General features: G+C 35.4%; 3 protein-coding genes across 3 annotated transcripts; 2 read left to right on the top strand and 1 right to left on the bottom strand.

Moving 5' to 3' along the window:
- The first annotated feature begins 1,234 nt into the window (after window positions 1-1,234).
- LOC132312987 (uncharacterized) lies at window positions 1,235-3,825 on the top strand. Its single transcript, XM_059811581.1, has 6 exons — window positions 1,235-1,463; window positions 2,215-2,306; window positions 2,761-2,839; window positions 2,923-3,017; window positions 3,316-3,411; window positions 3,487-3,825. Exons 1-6 carry the CDS (start codon window positions 1,292-1,294, stop codon window positions 3,565-3,567), a joined length of 615 nt encoding a protein of 204 aa, XP_059667564.1. The 5' UTR covers window positions 1,235-1,291; the 3' UTR covers window positions 3,568-3,825.
- A 1,261-nt stretch (window positions 3,826-5,086) lies between these two features.
- Window positions 5,087-10,242, top strand: LOC132312986 (ras-related protein RABE1c-like). Its single transcript, XM_059811580.1, has 8 exons — window positions 5,087-5,354; window positions 6,858-6,930; window positions 7,014-7,114; window positions 8,875-8,940; window positions 9,104-9,201; window positions 9,284-9,346; window positions 9,607-9,699; window positions 9,802-10,242. The coding sequence occupies exons 1-8, from the start codon at window positions 5,282-5,284 to the stop codon at window positions 9,883-9,885; spliced, it is 651 nt and encodes a 216-aa protein (XP_059667563.1). The 5' UTR covers window positions 5,087-5,281; the 3' UTR covers window positions 9,886-10,242.
- A 1,063-nt stretch (window positions 10,243-11,305) lies between these two features.
- LOC132312985 (ras-related protein RABC2a) lies at window positions 11,306-18,941 on the bottom strand. The gene is made up of 6 exons (XM_059811579.1): window positions 18,535-18,941; window positions 17,383-17,451; window positions 14,978-15,043; window positions 13,687-13,808; window positions 12,308-12,436; window positions 11,306-11,734 (listed from the first exon to the last, which is right to left on the bottom strand). Exons 1-6 carry the CDS (start codon window positions 18,671-18,673, stop codon window positions 11,624-11,626), a joined length of 636 nt encoding a protein of 211 aa, XP_059667562.1. The 5' UTR covers window positions 18,674-18,941; the 3' UTR covers window positions 11,306-11,623.
- Between the last annotated feature and the right edge of the window lie 901 nt (window positions 18,942-19,842).

The raw sequence follows: 19,842 nt of genomic DNA, 5'->3' as shown, positions 1-19,842 counted from the left end.
GAATATAGTCTAAAATAAAATGGATAGATTGATTCAGCAAAAAGAAACAAATTAATATTTTCAAAACCAACTTAAAAAAATATATTCAGAAGAAGAAAGTAGAACCAAAAATAAATAATAATAATAATAATAATAAATTACCATTAGATTTTGGTAGAGAAAGAAAGGGAGGCGGACGTGAAAGAGAAGTTGAAGGAATTTTCATTTTTAGCACCAAGAATCTTAACGTTAACCCGGAAGGACAATTGTGGTGTAAAAAATTATAAGACTAAAGTATTGTATAGTGTAGGGATTTTTTTATAATTTTTTTTTTGAAGATATATATATATATATAGAGAGAGAGAGAGAGAGAGAGAGGGTGGAGCGCCTTAGGTTACTATGGGAAGACATTCACTATTCCAAAACATGGGTTGAGGTTCAAGCAGCACACTCATAAATTTTAATATTATTTATATATATATTCTTTATTTGAAATATATTATATATAATATTCATATTAGGATAACTTTTTTCTTTTCAACTTTTTTTATTCAAATCTTAATTAATTTTATATTAACACTCTGTATAATAATTTTTTAATAATTTGTTTGTAATATTTTAGAAACTTGTGTTAAGTTTTTTTTTTTTTTTTGAAAAAAAATTTGTATTTATGGTCACTTAAAATTTTAAATTTGGAGGTTGACTATATGGATAATCCAAATTATCCTAATTTTTTCTAACTCAAAACCTAACCTAAGTTGCAAATCGGGTTTAAATATTCAAGAATGAATTGAAAAATGAATATCAAATTAAAGTTAAAATAAAGTAACATATTATATATTAAATTGACATGAGTTCGTAACCCACGCCCAAGTTACAGCCCTACTCTAATCTCACACAGTTGTAAGCCTAGTTCTCTAAATTTTTATTATTCCTCAAAAAAATTAATAGAATATCCAACCAATGAAACAAATATATTAGAATGTGTGATTCAGTGACCTTGAAATATGTCTAAAAATAACTAAATGGCTCAAAAAAAAATTCGTAAAATGTTAATGGCTTTTAAAATTAATTTCATAAAACCTCATTGTATTTTTTGTTGTTGATATTTCTAACAGGTTTTATCTTTAAAATTTAGTATAGGAGATAAGATGCCATTTTTTTATAATTAAAGGAGACTTTATGCAATTAATTTTAAATTTTTATTTAAAATTTTAGACTTTACTATGTTAAATGACTATACAACAAAAATAGTCACATGCCTCTTGCCTTCTGTGACTTCACTTTCTGTTTCTGGTTTTAGGGATAGAGAATGGCAGTGCCAAGGCGGCGAAATGGTCTGATCGACGAAGACGAAGACGCTCTATTCGAAGAGGAAGGCGGCGATTTGGTGCTCGAACCCGATTCTGACACACCTCCCCATCTCCGCGACCTCGCCACCGCCGCCGAGCTCGGCGACGTCAACGCCCTTCGCCATGCCCTAGGTATATGGCTGATCACCTTTAATTGTTCTACTCTATCTCGTCCTCGATTCACGACTCATTTTGCTATTCTATCAACTGTTTTGAGTGCCTTCCTTTTTTCTCCAACGAAACCTAGGGTTTAGCCTCTCTTTTTTCTCTAAAACGAAACCTAGGGTTTACGCTTATGTATGGAGAGAGAGGGTTTGTAACCATAAATTTAAGACGTTTTGAAATTATTAGAGTTTGTTTTGATGTGTTTTTTAGCAATAAAGCTATTGAATTTAGAATTGTGTTAGGTGACTTTGTAGGATTAGAATTCTGGAGAGATGTTACTGTACTGATAAAAATTCTGATGAGCTAATGATTGCATTGAGCTGCTGAGTGAAAATTTCCTGCCCTGGCTACTAGTCATCTAAAAATTGGAAACACCTTTTTGATAATTTTGTTGCTCTAAAAGCAAGAACCACATCAATGAACCAAATTAAGCTAGTAGCTTATATACTACAACTATGGTGTCCTGGAAATTCTAAAATGTACGGAACACGTGGCCTGGAGTATTTAAGTATCATGTGTTTAGAAATTGTGGACACATACCCTCAAGTATGCAGGAGTACCAGTATCCGATACGAAAACATCCCCCTCATAGGAGTATCTCTGCTGCTAGCTTGGAATGTGATGGAATACAAAGTAAACCTGTTAGTTGTTAGTTACCCATGTTGCTGTTGTTCTGATGCTATTATTATGATTTGACCTATTATGTGGACAACTACAGATAATTTGAGGGGTAACATTGACGAGCCAGTGGAAGATGGGGACACAGCTCTTCATCTGACTTGTCTCTACGGCCATCTGCCTTGCGTCCAGGTCAGTAACCTCACAATGTCTATTCTACTTCTTATAATTACAACTAGGGGACAGAAATGAACCAGACCTGAGAACTGAACAAAACCAAACGTGGCATTTATGATTCAATTTTGTCTAGTTCTTCAGCGATGTCAGTTCGGTTCTAGTTCTGATTTTTTTTAGAACCTACCTCATCAGTTTATTTCAGGGTTTGGATTTTGTCAACCCAAACCCCAACCTGAAAACGAGGGTTTTTTTCTCAGTAAAAATAGTTCCATGGTTGGGAGCATGGGAAATTGAAACCAGTCAAAACTGAACAGATGATTCTTGGTTTGATTTGGTCCAGTTCATTCAATGCTTTGGTTCAGTTTTGGCTTTGGAAATCGAGAACCAAGGATGTGAACCCCTAATTACTACTACCATTCCATTATCATTGTTGTTATTGTTATAGTATCTTTTTCTTTTTATCATATAGCTATTGTTGGAGAGAGGAGCTTCTTTGGAGGTTAAGGATGAAGACGGGGGAACTCCTTTGCATGATGCTTGTGCTGGAGGTAGGCTATACCCCTTCCTTTCACTATTATGCCTTGTAATATTCTTGTTGATCTTTTTTCTTTTTGCCAATGACTATCTGCAGGATATACAGAGGTAGTCCAACTTCTAATCAGCAGCGCTAATGATCCAGAGTGTGTGAAAAGAATGCTAGAATCAGTGGATGTAGAAGGTGACACTGTGAGTGGTTTTCTGATCATACACACTCCAAACCTTGGATTAGCTGGTTAAAGGCCTCATTAAAATCACATGAATTTTAACTGTTATACTTATCAAAAAAAAAAAAAAATGAATTTTAACTGTTACAATTTTTAGAATTCTGTTTTTTTTTTTAAGTAATTGGCCTTCCTTTTTTTTTAAAAAAAGAAGTAATTGGAGCTCAAATCAGCTGCCTCTTGTTGCTTCTTTTCCAAAAGGATCTTGTTTGTGGTTATGTATCATAATTTTTTAATTTTTTTTTCTCCTTCAACTTGTATAGCCTCTTCATAATGCGGCAAGAGGTGAGCATCTAAATGTTATAAGATTCTTGCTGGTTAATGGAGCTTCTCCTGTGAAGACAAATATCTCTGGAAAGGTTAGTACTCGAAAGGTTTCCTATGCTATTTTTCCTTCCTCATATTTGGCCCCCCTAATTTGCATTTTTTGGTAGGCGCCGAGCGAGCTAGCTGACCCAGGCACAGAAGCTCGGAGAATTTTGGAAGCTGCGGCTGGTGCTGTGGCATGCCAGTAGGCATACTTGCTGGAATGTTGAATTTTGCTATGGCTGTGTTCCTGCCATTGTCTTTTTTGGGCTTTCTGCAGTAGGTAGTTTACATTATAATTTCTATAAAATTTTATCAGAATTTGGTTATCAAATGGTTTTTAGAACCTTGGTTGAGGAAATATGGGAGATAGGCTGTCCATGAATGCAATATGAAAGTTTTTAAGCATAATCTGTTGTATGGATTTTATTGAAACAAGATCTATATAGAACGCTTCCACTACCGAATCAGCAGTGTCTTTCAATGCCGTTTTGCTGGTTGAGTCCTATCAAAGATAACCCATATTCTTTAAAGCGATGTTGGCGAGCGGAGTCTGGATTTCATTTCAAAAGTAACTGTCGAAAATTCATATGTGGAATATAAAATTTACTGGGTTTAGCCATTGATATGCCCTCTAAATGTTGTCTAGGCTTGCTTGTGTTCTGCACCTGATTGCATAAGAAAAGTGAATTACTGTTTTAATAATATTGGCAAAGCAATTAATAATTGTAAAATACTCAAATGCCATGTTTGGCGGTGGTGTAGTGCTGTGGAAAAATTAATCCCAACTTCAATTATGGGCCATCGAATGTGACTCTGGATGAATACTCGCGTTTGGGATTTAGGATTGGTTTTTCAACAGATCTCAACAACTGAGAAATAAAATGAAGTAAAAAAAATTACTTGTTTATAAAAATTGGGAAAGGCAACTGCGAGCACTCATTGATGGTCATAACTATGGTTGCGATGGAATGGATTCTGGTGAACAACTATGTAAATCGATCGAGTCGGCTAAGGTCACGGTGTAATGGCGAATATCGATGTGAATCGGTTTAGTCAGCTATGGTCACGGTGTAATGGATTTGGGCGGTGTAATGGCGAATATCGATGTAAATCGGTTTAGTCAGCTATGGTCACGGTGTAATGGATTTGGGCGAATATTACCGGTCGAGTCGGCCGCTTTGAATATATGTAACGATATCGAACTCTTGAAAAATAGTTACGAACTTAGCGAAACATTGCGTATGACGGTAAACCATAGCCGGAACTTTGAAAGGAGCTAAAGATTTAAAACATATGTTGGCTACTCATGAAACAATGTTTCATGTGAACTCTATACTAGTAGTTAGGACTGCCGGAAAGCTCTTGATGTAAATTATACAATCTGTTCTAAAGTTAGGTATAAAACTGTGTGTGCAAAATCATTCAAGTAGGGGCAATATAAAAAAATTGATTGTTACGCCAAATGGTGGAATATTTTTCTTAAAGACAAGAAGAATTCAAGAGAGTCTCGTTAGAGATTATACAATGATGACGACATGTGCCCATCGTTAATAACAATTAATGAATCTTTGCCCAGTGGCAGTAGTACGTCGACAGAATAAAGATTACCAAATCAACGGTCACCACTTACGCCACGTCATCAGAAACAGACTGTATTGTTGACTCAAAGACAGCAGATTCCTGTTAAAATACAGATAAACTCTGATCTACCCATTAAATATTTTTAAAAATCAGGTTATATATATATTGTGTGTATATATATAGAGAGAAAAATTAGAGGGGGAGGGCTGTACTTTGTGTTTGATTTCTCAGAGCTCTGGTGTAATCGACTCGAGTCTCTGTCTGGCGAGCCTGGTTTAGCCTCCAAGATCTCAAGAGGTAGGTAGAGTTGAGATCGGGAAGCTTTAAAACGGATTAAAAATGGCGGCTGCGCCCACTAGAGCTCGAGCGGATTATGATTACCTCATCAAGCTTCTTCTCATCGGAGACAGCGGCAAGTCTTTCTTCTCCTCTCTCTTTTCTTACTCTCTCTCTATATATGTGTGTATGTTTATGTCTATATCAAATTTAAGTGTTTTCTACTGATTTGATTACGAACTGCTTTGGTTACTTTACGGGCTTGTGTTTTATCTGAATTTTTAGGGTTCCTGATGCATAAGCTTTAATGTTAATTCTCAACTTATATATTGTTTGAGTTCATTACTCGGGTTTCCATGATTTTGGGAGTTTTTTTTTTCTTCTTTTAAACATAAATCTGGAATTAGAATTTCCTAAATTGCATATTCACCCTCTGTTTAATTGAAGGGAAAATCTAATTTGGAACGAATTTATCAAGACATGTAATTTTTGTTTTATACAGTATTTTTCAAGAACTAAAAATTTGATTAGAGTAGACCAAATAGTTAATTGGGTTCAGTTGTGTTGCCCTTAAAGTTCAATGAATGCCCATTTTGCTACTTCTAAGGTTGCTGAATAAGTTGATCTTTTATGCTAATAACAACTAGTAACAGAGTAACACTAATTGTGGTCTATGCTTTTCCTATGTTCACATCTGTTCAAGCTAACCTACTCACTATTCAGTAGGGATGTCAATTTGACCTTCACCTAATGGGACTGATTTGGGTGTCTTCTAATTGGGTTAGGTGTGGGTTTGGACCAAGAATCAGAACCCGTCTGGCCCTGATCCCATCCTGGTTGGTTTTAAAATTATACACAAAAAGATATATGTATTTTTGTTCTTTTCATTATTTTTTCATCATCTTTCGGATTTGTAACCATAAAATTAACAGAAATGTATAATTATAGTTGTTTAATATTTTTCATGACACTTTTAACTTTCTTTTAAAAAAAAAAAAAAAAAAAAAAAAAAAAAAAAAAAAAAAAAAAATCTATCTTGAATTTGTTTAGGATAGTATCTAGTTATTTAAATCATGCATAGTGGGGTGGGGTTTGGGAATTGATTTTTCTTCATATATAATTTTGGAATACAGGCACCACATACCATTCTCGTCCTGTTACATCCCTACTCTTCATTCACTTGTACTTTTCCATCTCCCCCCTCCCTTCTTCCATTTTCCTTTTAGGTCGACATTGTTGTTGTGGAATTGGCTATGAGTTTTGAATTCATTTTGATATAATGTATTTGCTGTTTGGCTCTCTGTTTTTGCTGTTAAAATGAAATCATACACTGGCAAGGTAATTGAATAAGAACCGATCATGCAATGTTAAGGACACGAGGGATTTTCTTATAATTCTATGCTGTTGCATTGTCCCATATTGTTCAAACGTTAGCAAAATTCTACTTTTTATTTTTGGTTTTCATTTTTCATATTAGTAAATTCTTGCTACTTTCCTTCTTTTGGTAACATTGCCTTCGGATTTCTCCTATTATAAGCCATAACAAATTATTTAAGTATCACATACATGTGGTAGGTAGTGATACATTTTCCATGCATAGTCTTCCAACTCTCACTACTATTATGATTTATATTTGCAGGGGTTGGAAAGAGTTGCCTGCTATTACGTTTCTCAGATGATTCATTTACAACAAGTTTCATTACCACAATTGGGTACATATTTGTAACCTCTGACTAAAATGTGTTATAATTTAATTATCTTGTGCAGCTCCCTGAAATGTGAATGTCTATATCAGGATTGATTTTAAGATTAGAACCATTGAGCTTGACGGGAAGCGCATCAAACTGCAAATATGGGATACTGCTGGCCAAGAACGTTTCCGGACAATTACAACAGGTACTTATAGTTTTTGGTCCATGGAGAAAACATGAAACTTAAATTTTGTAAGGGCCTGGAATGTTGCTCTGTGAGGAGGTAACCTGTTTGAGAAATGGGTAAATTACCATGACCTCCCCTGAGGTTTGGACTTATTACCGTCAGATGAAAGTTCTGAAAAAATGTAAGTCAACCTCCCTTAAGTTTTAGTAAAAGTAGCAGTCAACCCCACTTTGGTAAAGGGCTGTTAGTTCCGTTAAATAATTTTTTTTAAATGCCAAAAAGGCCCTTCAATTAGATTATGTTTATTATAGAATATTAAATATACACAAATATAAAAATTAGATGGACCATCGACACCACCACCACATCCCCTCCTGCCACCATCCCTTCTCTCTCCTCTCTCGGTTCTCTCTCCGTCACCACCAATTCATCCATACAGCCCACTCCACCACCACTACCTCTTCTCCTTTTCAATTGTGAGGAACTGCTTCTTCTTGGGGACCATATTACCGAAGCATCAACACCAAAATTTGTGAACCAATTTGGTTGAGTTTAGGAGTTTTGGCGTTTGGGGAGAAGTGGTAGGTTGCAGTTGAGGAAGGAGAGAAATTTGTGAACCAATTTGGTTGTGTTTGGGCATTTTGGCATTTAGGGAGCCATGGTAGGTCGCGGTTGAGGAAGCGGTGATTTGGTGAAGGGTTGATGTAATCGGAGAAGATATGGTAGATATTACTGAGATTAGAGGTCTGGAATTTGAAGACGAGAGAGGATTAGATGCTGAAGTTGTTGCGTCTGTGTGTTTGATTGTGTGTGTGAGAGAGAGAGTGAGTGGAGAAGTAGATAATGTGTGGAGAAGAAGTACATGTGCAAAATCACCAATTTAACTTTTTGGACGAAACCATGGCTACCAACTGGTGCAACCGAGTTTCCGTCAGTGTGAAACCATGGCTGTTTTGAGGCCCGAAATGTCGGAGGACGAGCGACTCGCTCTTACTGAGGAGTGCAAAGAGGTAGTGATGACGGTGGAGGTGCTGGTTGCGGCGGTGGGTTACTGTGGAATGTATATTTATACGAGTATATATATTACCTTTATATGTTTTTATATATAGTAATATATAATACAGTATATGTTTATTAAATTTGTATTTTTAATAATTTGTTTTGCTTACTCAGCATTGGGGTAATTAAATATAGATTATTAGTTGTAGTTTTGTAATAGACTTTGACGGTGTTAAGAATCTTAACTCAGACACGGGGTGCGAGGGTGATTTTTTTTATAAGTTTCATCTACGGGTAATAAGTCCATACCTCAGGGGAGGTCAGGGTAATTTACCCTTGAGAAATCTATTGGTGACTTTATGGTATTCATCAATTCACTACTCTTGTTCTAAAGCATTAAAAACACTTGTAGACCCACATCTACCACAACCTGCAGTTTTCTAGACCATATATTGACCCATCTTTTTGATCACTTCCCATGCCATCACATTATATTTGATAGTCAGAGGTATAACAGTGTGAAGATGATCAAGCCAACATTCAAAGATTATTCACTGTAATTGAACTTTAGTTTGAGAGGATTGCTTGGAAATACTAACTGAATTTGGATCCTATCAGTGTGGACGTTTGGCGGTATAATTTTGGCAGAGCATTTTGGTTTAAATTTTATTGTATCCAAGGAATATTCTTTGACTTAGGGTTAGGATCCAGGTCATTTCATTTAAAAATTTAGATTTCTTCTTCAATTTTGCTTAATAATCTTGTTCTTTCTTGTGTAGCTTATTACAGGGGAGCCATGGGTATACTGCTGGTTTATGACGTCACTGATGAGTCGTCCTTCAACAGTATTTCCGTTTCTTTCCTTGTTCTTTCTTCCTTTAGACTCTTGCTTGATTTGTAAACAAGAAGGACAACTTTTCTTTCCTTTTTTTTTTATTTTAAAAAATAAAAACAAATAAACAAGCAACTATGAAATGAATTTATGATTCCTGGTGTAATATCATGTAGACATCAAAAATTGGATTCGGAACATAGAGCAACATGCCTCTGATAATGTCAACAAGATACTAGTGGGTAACAAAGCTGACATGGATGAGAGCAAAAGGGTAAGAACTTGCCTGGATTCTCTACTCAAGCTGGTTCCTTTTAAGATATTATCATCGATTGAAGTTTCAACTTTTTTTGCAGGCTGTGCCAACATCTCGGGGTCAGGCACTGGCTGATGAATATGGTATCAAATTTTTTGAGACGGTAAGTTAGTAGAACATGCAGCACATGAGAGAGCTAGCTAGTGCAGTTTTAAATTTGTTTGGATCACATGGGCGAAATCAGGAACCTATTTTTCAAATTATTGTTGCTTATAACTTTTCATGGGTAGGCCCTCTATATACATGTATATATATGTATGTATGTATATTGGCCTGGGAAGCATCTGGTTGGTCATGTATCTACAACATTGGAACCTGGAGACACGCTCTACTACGCTGACACTATTGAAACCTTTCGTGCAGAGTGCCAAAACAAATTTCAACGTGGAGCAGGTCTTCTTTTCTATTGCTCGAGACATAAAGCAAAGACTCACTGATAGCGACTCTAAACCAGAGGTACATAAGTGAATTCAAGGATTTTCTTATCGGTTGCAGATTTATATGATTTGTATTGATATGTTAAATCATGTTTATTGCGTTGACCTTCTCGATATGCAGCCTCCAACCATCAAAATCAGTAAACCTGATCCAGGCAAGGGTCCAACTGCTGCTCCCGAGAAATCAGCATGCTGTGGTACTTGAGTTTTAGCACATGAACAAGGTTTTTACCATATTTCCCTTGCGCCTGTGAAGTCATACAGTTCAGTGAAGTTGCTTCCCGTTCATTCTGGGAAATTGAAAGCCCTCGTACTCTTCTTGTTATAAAACCAAGGTGTTAGCCCTTCCTCAATCTACAGGGAAGACATTTTGAATGATTTATAATATTTTAGCATACCTGCGTATGCAGACTGCATAGATATTTACATATGGATGTTTGCTTCTCTTATTACCTTCAGAGCACATATCAAGATTAATGTAACTTCATTTATCAAGTTCTCTGTACAAACTAATTCTGGTTAAATGTTGTTATCTTGATAATGCATTCTCTTTGTTATTCCAGATAGTGGTAAGATTTGGAGTGTGTTTTGATAGTCTTTGTTTTTTTCCCCTAGTTGATACTCACACCCGCACTATGATTTTTTTTTTTCCCCCCTAGTTGATACTCACACTCCCAGTATGCTATGATAGTCTGTGACTTGTTATGCAACAGGGGATGTGTATACAATCCGGAACTCATTGATGATATCTCGTAGAAATGATCTCATTGATGAAGATATTATCTGTCTTCTTTATTTTTTTGGTTTGGGGTGGGGGTTAAATTTCTTATGATTTCTTCAAACACCTCTAGTCGATTATTGACGCTTTTATTGCGGCATGAGGATTCTCTGTAGTGCACTAGTGGCTGTTCTGTGCATTTTTAACTATTACATTGAGGATGTTACAACTTACAAGTTATGTGCATTTTAAACCGTTACACTGAGGATGCAACACTTGTATCAACATATGAATGCCTCGTATACAAAGCACAACACATTTACCAAGCACGTACATAGATTGACAGTTTGACACCCATTAAAACATTTCCTTGCATCCCCATACAAAAAAACACATAAATTGGTACCCATTAAAATGGCTATTACAGTATTGGTCCTAGAACTAAAATATGCAGCTTTTATTAGTGTAGTTTCTACCATTGCTTCTGCGTCTTCAAATTTATTAGTCTAAGCTTTCATCATTGCACAAGCAAGTATCCTAGCCTGTGGCCCACGCCAACTATTTGATCAGTACGGGTGGGGTGAACTCTGATTCGATTGAGTGTTCAATGATGCCACTGATGTGCTCAGTTGACTCCTTAACCTTGATAGGAAGATGGATAATTCTTCCTAGGGGTAGGAACTTTGGATGGTCAGTGAAGAACGCCCAACACATTGAGCAACGACGAAATGACAAGATGAGGCACCCCATTTAGGAACAAGGGTCAAAGGTTTTAGAAAGGAGGATGGAAGGTTTGGGGCTGTGGTCCAAATAAATTGGCATACAACCATACATTTGTTAATGTTTATGATCAAATCTAATAATCACATAAATCATTAGATCATTCTTAGCAGCAACGACGAGTGCCTTTCAAAGCATAAAAGTAGGAAAAATAAAATAAACAAATGTGAATTTGTTTCAATAGCAACTTAGATGACAATAAACAAGAATAAAGACCAAAAAGGGCAACCAACTTTACACAAGCTAACCAATGTTATTTTAGTGCCAATACTCCCGGAACAGCAGCACCAGTGACTGGCACAACCGAAGCACAACAGCAGCAGTAAGGGGTTATTAAAAACAAAAAAAAAAAAAAACATATACATAAGCTGTGTGCGCGCCATGGGCAGTACCAGCATGAGGGCTTCCTTTAATACACGTCTTTCCAAATCAAAGGCTCCTGCATTTATGAGCAACAACTACTGTGAGGAGGTTGCTGGTGTTCTTGCTTCTGTTTTAAGATATTTCTCTTCACTGCAGTAGATCCTTCTTCCAGAAGACTAGGAACTTCCATTATCTGTGGAAAAATTCAATATTGGGTAAAACTTGGAACAGAAAATGGACTGTTGCGTCAAATAATGTAACTATCACTGAACATACAGCTGCTGCCTGTTATCCAAAGATTTTTAGCATTTGAACTATAACTGAAATAATTTAGTTTCATTTCATATTAGTCTGACAAACTATACCACTTTGAGGTCTACATCAACAGATGACAAGGGATTCCGTATCCATCCATAACTAAAATGATGCTCACACGAGGACTTCAGTCCCCAAACATAACCCCGCTTCCAAATTATGCAGTGTTTATCCGTGAAAAATTACAAATATAGCAATATGAAGTCCACCCAAAGGTTTGAGTAACTCCAGTTTCCACACTTCATAGTATAATTATAACATGGTCCTACTATATGACTACCGGATGGATCGAGATGACTTTGATCAAAGGGAGTATCAACCACAGGTGAACTACATTTTCTGCATAATTGTCCTACGTGTGCAGCAGTTAAATAGTATCTTTCGAGTTCATTGATATGTCATTACAATGCCACTTGAAAATTGAAAAGGATAAATGCCTTTTTCATTTTACCTTTAAGGCAAGCTCTTCGAAGCATTTCTCCACTTTTTCTCGAGTTTTAGCACTACATTCAAGAAACAGACATCCATGCTCTTTTGCAAGGGCAATCCCTTCTTCTCTATTTACAACCCTTTCTGATTCCTGGAATCATACAAGCAATGAATTAAAAAAATATATATTAATAATATAATAAAGAAGCTTAATCTTTCAAAAAGTGAACCATGTGCATCATTAACAAAGAATATCAACCATAATTCATAAATAGCTGTAGCTAAAAAATTAGACACTAGACTTGACAGAAGCTCAGTGTTTGCAGTAAGAAAGCTCTATTACCAGCAGAAAAAAATTGAGAAAATAAAATAAAAAATGAAATAATAAGGAAATGGTGTATATGTAAGCTGTGAGCAGTCCAGGGTAAAATCTGAGAGGATTTGATAATGTACGGACTACTGATGGGCCTAGATTGAATCTGAGAGGAATTGTAAGTCCATTCATGCAAAAGCAAGAAATACTTAACTAATTGCAGTCCACTGAAAAATAAATTATGCAAAATGAACTGTAAACTCTAGTCTCCTAAATGCTGATTATGATAGTAATCAAACTCGGGGATCCCCACATGGAGCTTCGTCACTCTCTATGGCACCTGTACCTGTGTTAGTGTGTTACCTCAGGAGAAGTGTTGGTCAGGTATAAACATTATTTATATTTATCGAAGTAATAGCCAAGCTCCTTTCCTATACCACTGGGACTACATGGTGTACCAGCCACATTGCAGGAGGTCCCACTGCCAGAGACAGCTTGGCAGTTATGTGGCGATACCGACACAACGTGGTTGGGGGGTCCTGCTGTCTGAGACTACAATTTGTAAAGTTTTTTATTGATTTTTTGGAGTCCAATTATAATACGAAGGTTTTGCTGCATAGGGTCCCTTTTTCTTTCCATTTTGATCCGACTGTCTTACTCATTAAATATACAAATAAAACCAACAGCAGAAGGAATTTTATATAATTTCTTTCATGTCAGAACAGAACCACCTCCAAATTCTTTCAGTAGCTTTCTTAAGGAAAGAAGATCCATTTAATCTCGTGTTTTGTCACTTATTTACTTTTTGCAACAGGCAAGAGATGAACAGATAAATAATGCTGAAGCCTCTCTGTCCTGTAATTTACAAGATAAGCACAACATGATAGAAAGAACCAAACAAAAATATTCCATTAATATCAGCCAAATGCATAGCCTAGATGATATCGAAGCAAGCATCTATAATTGAAAATCAACATAAAACAATCCCAATAGATATGTATAGGAGGTACCTTAAACCCTTGAATAATTTTGCTTTCTGGACTCATATTTTCAAGCAGAAAAAGAAAAATAGAGAATGCAGAACTTACTCTATCAACTTTGTTTCCAACAAGCATCTTGACGCAATCCTGATTAGTGGAGTAAAGATCTATTTCCTTAGCCCATACATCAGATAAATTTGTAAATGTTTCCCTCCGTGTCACATCATAAACTATAATTCAAGCAAATAAAATCACTGAGTTCAAGAAATGAGAACCATGGGAGCATAGTGCCGTAAATATGAAAAAGATGTAGCATATAACATCTGCAAAGTATTACATTAAAAGTCTGATTGACGGTGCATGTACGACTGCAGCAACCAGTACAACTTTTAGGTCAGTAATCCTTACACTACACCACCACTGCACTAGTAGGCAAACATCACAATGTCTGATGTTTGTCATTTATATTGTGCAAAGAATATGAAGGTAAAGATCATAGGGCTTCCACATAACATGATATTGAATGATTTGGAACTGAAGTGGAAGTTAAATGCAGATTCAAAGATGTGTGAACGGGAAGAATTAAGCTTCGCTATAGATGACTATTTATATACTAAAGCATGAGAACAGTGGAAATTTGAGAAGCACGACTTTTCACATGAAAAAGAGCTTAGTTCTGTATAAACAGACATCACATTTTCTTTGGGCCTATAAACAGTGCCAATGAATGCAAAAAACTTGGATGTAATCATAGCCTCGTATTTCCTAAACTTGAACAAACACACACACACACACACACACACACAGTGGCATGTAGGAAATATGGAAATAGAGATTTAAAATACCAATACATGTGGACTGCTTTCAATTATATTTGTCTTGGTTAAATTATTTAAGCTTGAGAGTAGTGACTTCGTGCATATAAACATCTTCCAGCGCTCTGTATTGATGGGACTGATACTGGATGATGTAGTTTTAATTTATTCCTTATATTAAAAAAATAAAAATTGTAACTTTTGTGATTTTCTATACCAAACTCAAAAATTATAAATATTTTTCCAAAGAGGAACTTCACACATGTTGAAGCCAGCGCAGCTAAGCAATTCTGTATATCACAGCTTAATTAGTTGTGCATCATAAATTCTAAAGAACCAAATAGAAAGCATGACTTATCATTATCAATATATTAAGGGAAATAGCAGCATTATTTTCTCCAATGGAGTCAAATCATAAATTGACCTAAAATATGATTTTCCCAGTGGATGGGCCTTGCTAAAAAGGCTTTTACACGTTTACTCATAAAAAATATAACAAATGGCCATCTATAAACTATATCAAGAAAATAATATTTTCCACACACCTTATGGGATGAAATGATTTTATTATGTTGATGGCTTACCAAGAATAATCCCCTGGGCACCTCTATAGTAAGAGCTTGTTAACGTTCTGAACCTCTCCTGTCCAGCTGCAAGAAAATTTACGAGTTTATAAACTGATATAATTTTTTCACAAAGTTGTGGAAAAAAAAAAAGGTTTTGTCTGATCAATCACAATAATAGGCAACAGATACTAAAAAAATGTGTCACATTTATATAATAGGTTGTTGCATGTAGTGTGAACAACATTAAGACACCGTTTGTTTGGATGTAAAATATTTTTCGGAAAATATTTTTTTATTTTCTGGTGAAATATTTACGAAGAAAAAAAATATTAATATTTAACAAAAATAATATATCCATCAATTTTTGGCAAATTATTTTACATGCCTCGTCCGATAGACTCAACCTCAACCTCGACGTAGACCTTACCAAACACTGAAAAAATAAAAATTAAAAGAATATTTTACCTGAAAAAAGAAAATATTTTTTAAAAAAATTATTTACATCGAAACAAACGGAGCCTAAACGTTTGCATAAATAGATAAAATCATGTATATGTATCACACTATCACTGATCCTATACAAGCAACATGTCTTGTCTAGAACCACCAATGACTTCAACAGGTGAGATTCCTCCACCCTGTTACAGATTAACTAAAGAATCCAGCTACCCCATTTCATCTGTCCAAAACAGTGGTGTATCCAAAATCATTCATAATCCTAAAGGTAACATCTGGAATTTTGACTACTAAAGAAATAACGCAAGTGCAATGATTAGTACTCAATAATAGCACCCAAAATACATACATTGTATCATGGGAATATCATAATAAGACATTAATTAGGCACTTTATCCTTATTTTGTCTTAATCCACACAAACTTTCAAATGTATACCACAAAAGCCGTATTGGGGTGTACTGGTGTAGGGTGCGAATTTACCTGCCACTTGTTTGGGATTACCTCATGGCTCTTCCTTTAAAACTACAGTGATGTGGGACTTAATGGTGGAGCTATTCATGGGATTGGCTGGATGGAGGAGACAATATCTGTAGGAGTGGGGCTTACTCTCACTAAAAGTACCCTATCCCATTGGCAACATAAGCTTAATATTAATAAAAGTGCCCACTCCAATTGGTGACTTATTTGTTCTCTCTTTTTTCCCCATACCAGCTTCAATTTAAAATAGGTTTCCATACGCTCTAGAGGAACTTTTTACGGGATGACATCAAACATAAGTCTATCATTTGGTTACCTAGGACATTTTGTGTAATCCAATTAAAGATGGAGAATTTTGTATTCCAAATTTTAACTTGTTTAATCCAGGACTGTTAGGAAAATGGCTTTGGCAGTATGAAGAAGAGAGCAATTGCCTTCAGCAGGACAATAAGGGACCCCAGCACCGGGGACGAGGGTGTGGGCTGGAGAGGAACCTGTACTTCAGAGAGGTCGGAGGTTCAAACCTCCTATGAGCTGAAGGTTTGGAAGGCATCTGAGAAGGTGAGATGAATTCCACAAACGAGGTGAAAATTGCATGAGGGTCAATCTGTGGCAACTGGCATGAAACGGTGAAGACCCTTTGAAGCAAGTCTTCTCAAGTCTTTCCAAGATGGCATTGGGCTAGAACACTCAAGTTGTGGATATTGTTAAAGCAAGTGAGGGTAGAGTACTTTGGGAGCTTAGATTCATCAGGACTTTGCAAGATCGGGAGCTAGAGGACATAAAAGCCTTTTTTAGCTGCTATATTCACAGGATATTAAGCTGGGGGAGCAGGATTTGTGGAATGTATTGCTTCTGGGGGTAGTAGATTAGAGGTTTTATCCTATCATAGGGGTTGAGGTAAAAACCATACGGATTTTCTTGGAAGGCCATTTGGTAGACCAAGGCTCCCCCAAGATTGCCTTTTTTTTTTTTTTTTTTTTTTTTTTTCCCAGTTGGACAGCTATGCCTGGAAAGATTCTAACCATACTTAATATTATTAACAAAACATAATTATCAATAAAATGAATTGATGCTAGAAGTACAAAGAAGGATGCATTGTTAATAATCCCCTTTTTTTTTCTTCCTCTTTTAGCTTTTGGGCAAAGCCCAATTCAGCCTGTGACCTTTTGTCATATTCTATGTTAGAGAGGTTGGGTGACTCAATGCTCTCAATTGTACCTCTTTTGTAGTTCTGTTTTCACATTTCAATTGCCGCCTTTACACGATCTTCAATTCTTAAACGAAGGAAAAGAGTTTGTAGAAAACACATTAAGAGTGTAGCACAAATGTTATCATATTAAACCAATTGCATCCATAATTACCAACAAATTCAACAATGCATGAGAGCAAAAAAAGGAAAAGAGAATGATCATTAAAATAATAATGATGAAAGTCCTACTTGTTTTCAAGGGACAAATAAATTAATATGCTCTTGCCAATAGTTACCAGTATCCCAAACCGTAAGCTTCAATCTTTTCCCACCAACTCTAAGTAGCTTGATTTTAAAATCCACACCTGGAAATAGTAAATAAGAGGAAAAAAATAAATTAAAAAATTCAATATGTGATCAGGTTAGAAATCTCAGCCTATCATATAAAGAGTCACGCTTGCACCAAGTAAATTGCATAAAATGTTGGAATATTTTGAATAGAACATTTGCAAAAAGACATGTTGCTAGTTAATCAAAGGTAAATTTACTCTTTTATAGAAGTATAGACACTTGCCAAACAGAGATCTTCAAGAACTTTAAGATGACTAGACAAAGTCAAACAAAACAAGTAGGTGTGACATAAAGAGAATGAAGTTTAAAGAACCAGGACTCGAATTTGAGATCCCAAGGTAGTAACCTTAAGACCCTGCCATCTGAGCAACCCTGACAGGTTCAAAATAGCAAACACTGCCAACACAAATAACCCATAACACCAACAAATTACTAAATAAATCACCTAATTTTGGCAGCATGCACTCACCACCGGTTAGTGGAGCTCTTAATCAAAAATCTTAACAAAACTATTAAGAACCTTACTGGAACTGTTTCTCACCAGTCACCAAATCCACCTAATCACCATCCCGGACACATGCATCTGAACAAGTGCACTTAGCAAACACATCTACAATTCAATATATGCAAATCTAGATAACCACATTTATCCATATACCCTAGTATTTTAAAATTTAGAAAATACGGATCACGCCCAAGCAATTACCTATCCCTATATATATATATATATATGATCTAAAGAATTTTAAAATATAAGCTCACTCCTAGAAGCAGATCGTCCCTGCCTAGAGTTCTTCAAGTAACAATTAACAAAATATAAAATCATACATATCAACACATGCTATTAATCGACAAATTATTATAAGTTTAAGATATCAAACACTTACATGTAAGGTAAATGAAACAGAGAAAATTAATTAAAGAAAGATAAAATGCCACAAAACTTCACTAAACATACTCACTATTGAGTTTCAAAATCAAATAATACAGTACACAGACTAAAATGCTGGCATAAATATCCATATATAAGTAGGCATATGTATAATAATTGTGCGTATAAATTGTGATGTGAGTATACAAATTAAATGAAGAGGTACCGATTGTAGGTGCGAGATCTTCAGCTGAGTTAGAGATGAAACTGACGAGAAGGCTGCTTTTACCGACGCCAGAGTCGCCGATCAACAGGATCTTGAATGACAGGTCGTAACTGTTGCTTTGCCCCGACGACGATCCCATTTATGATCGATCACTCTCTCTCTCTCTAGCTCAAGCTTAATTTCTCTCCTCTCTCCTCTCTCCTCCCTCCTCAACAACACTACAATGCTCTGACAATGTGCTTTTAATAAGAGAGAGGGCAGAATACGAAAAAGAGGAAAGCTAATGGCATCTCAGAGAGAGCGTGTGTTGTGTAGTTTTAGAGAGAGAAAGAAAAGCAACAAAACGGCTACCTGAGAACAGCGGACAGGAAACGTATTCTTCTCTCTCGCACACACAAAAGAACTGCAATACGACTCCGTTTTCACGGAACGCACGGTTTATGCAGTCGACTTTTTGTCGCTATTTTTTATAACAATTGATTTTTCATTTTTTTTATTCGCTAGTTAAATAATTTTCAATTTTGTCATTCACTTACAAAACAAAAACAATTATTTTCAATCTACTTTTGCCATGATATATTTTTTTTTTTTGTTTCATTTATCAATAAAACACGTCCAAAGGTTAATAGTATAATTCTTTTTCTCTTCTACATTAGAGTCTTGTGGTCAATATTTGATTTGAATCATATCTATGTAGATATTTTTCATATCTGGTTCATAAAATAAAAGAAAAAAATTATAATAAAATAATATACACTTGATTTTGCTAAAAGTGATATGGTAAAGTGTAAAACAATAGTCAATTCATCAATAGTAATGAATTTAATATTATTATTTTTGTTTTTTTGCACTTTACTTTGAAAATTATAATGAAATAGATTTATACAATTTTATGTTAAAACTTAATATTTTGTTTGATTCTATCAAAATTATGATTACTCTTTGGAGGAGAATTGACATCCAACCTAATTAAAATTTAGTACTGTAATGAATTGTTAGACTCACAATTTTTAATTTGTCATTTATAAAATAAAAAATAAATTTTTCACTTACATTTAACATAAATAACCAATCAAATATTGTTAATTCATTTCAAAGAATTAGAATGGACCACTCCATTTCATACCTTAGACGGTCTAAGATACACTATTGATAGTGACATTTTTGTAATAAAGTAGCGATTTATTTGTTTCACGCGCTTAGAAAACGCGCGTGAACGTGATTGTACCACAAGCGAAATGAAGTATTGTGCTCCATGGAGTATGGGCTTTGGTGAAAGGTCAGCGTCTGAGTGGGCTTTTCATGGTT

Source organism: Cornus florida, unplaced genomic scaffold (assembly GCF_030987335.1).
Source record: "Cornus florida cultivar Cherokee Brave unplaced genomic scaffold, ASM3098733v1 CherokeeBrave_3.0.0_Hap2_Chr06, whole genome shotgun sequence".
In the NCBI taxonomy this organism is placed as follows: Eukaryota; Viridiplantae; Streptophyta; class Magnoliopsida; order Cornales; family Cornaceae; genus Cornus; species Cornus florida.
This window is presented reverse-complemented; position numbering and strand designations above follow the sequence as displayed.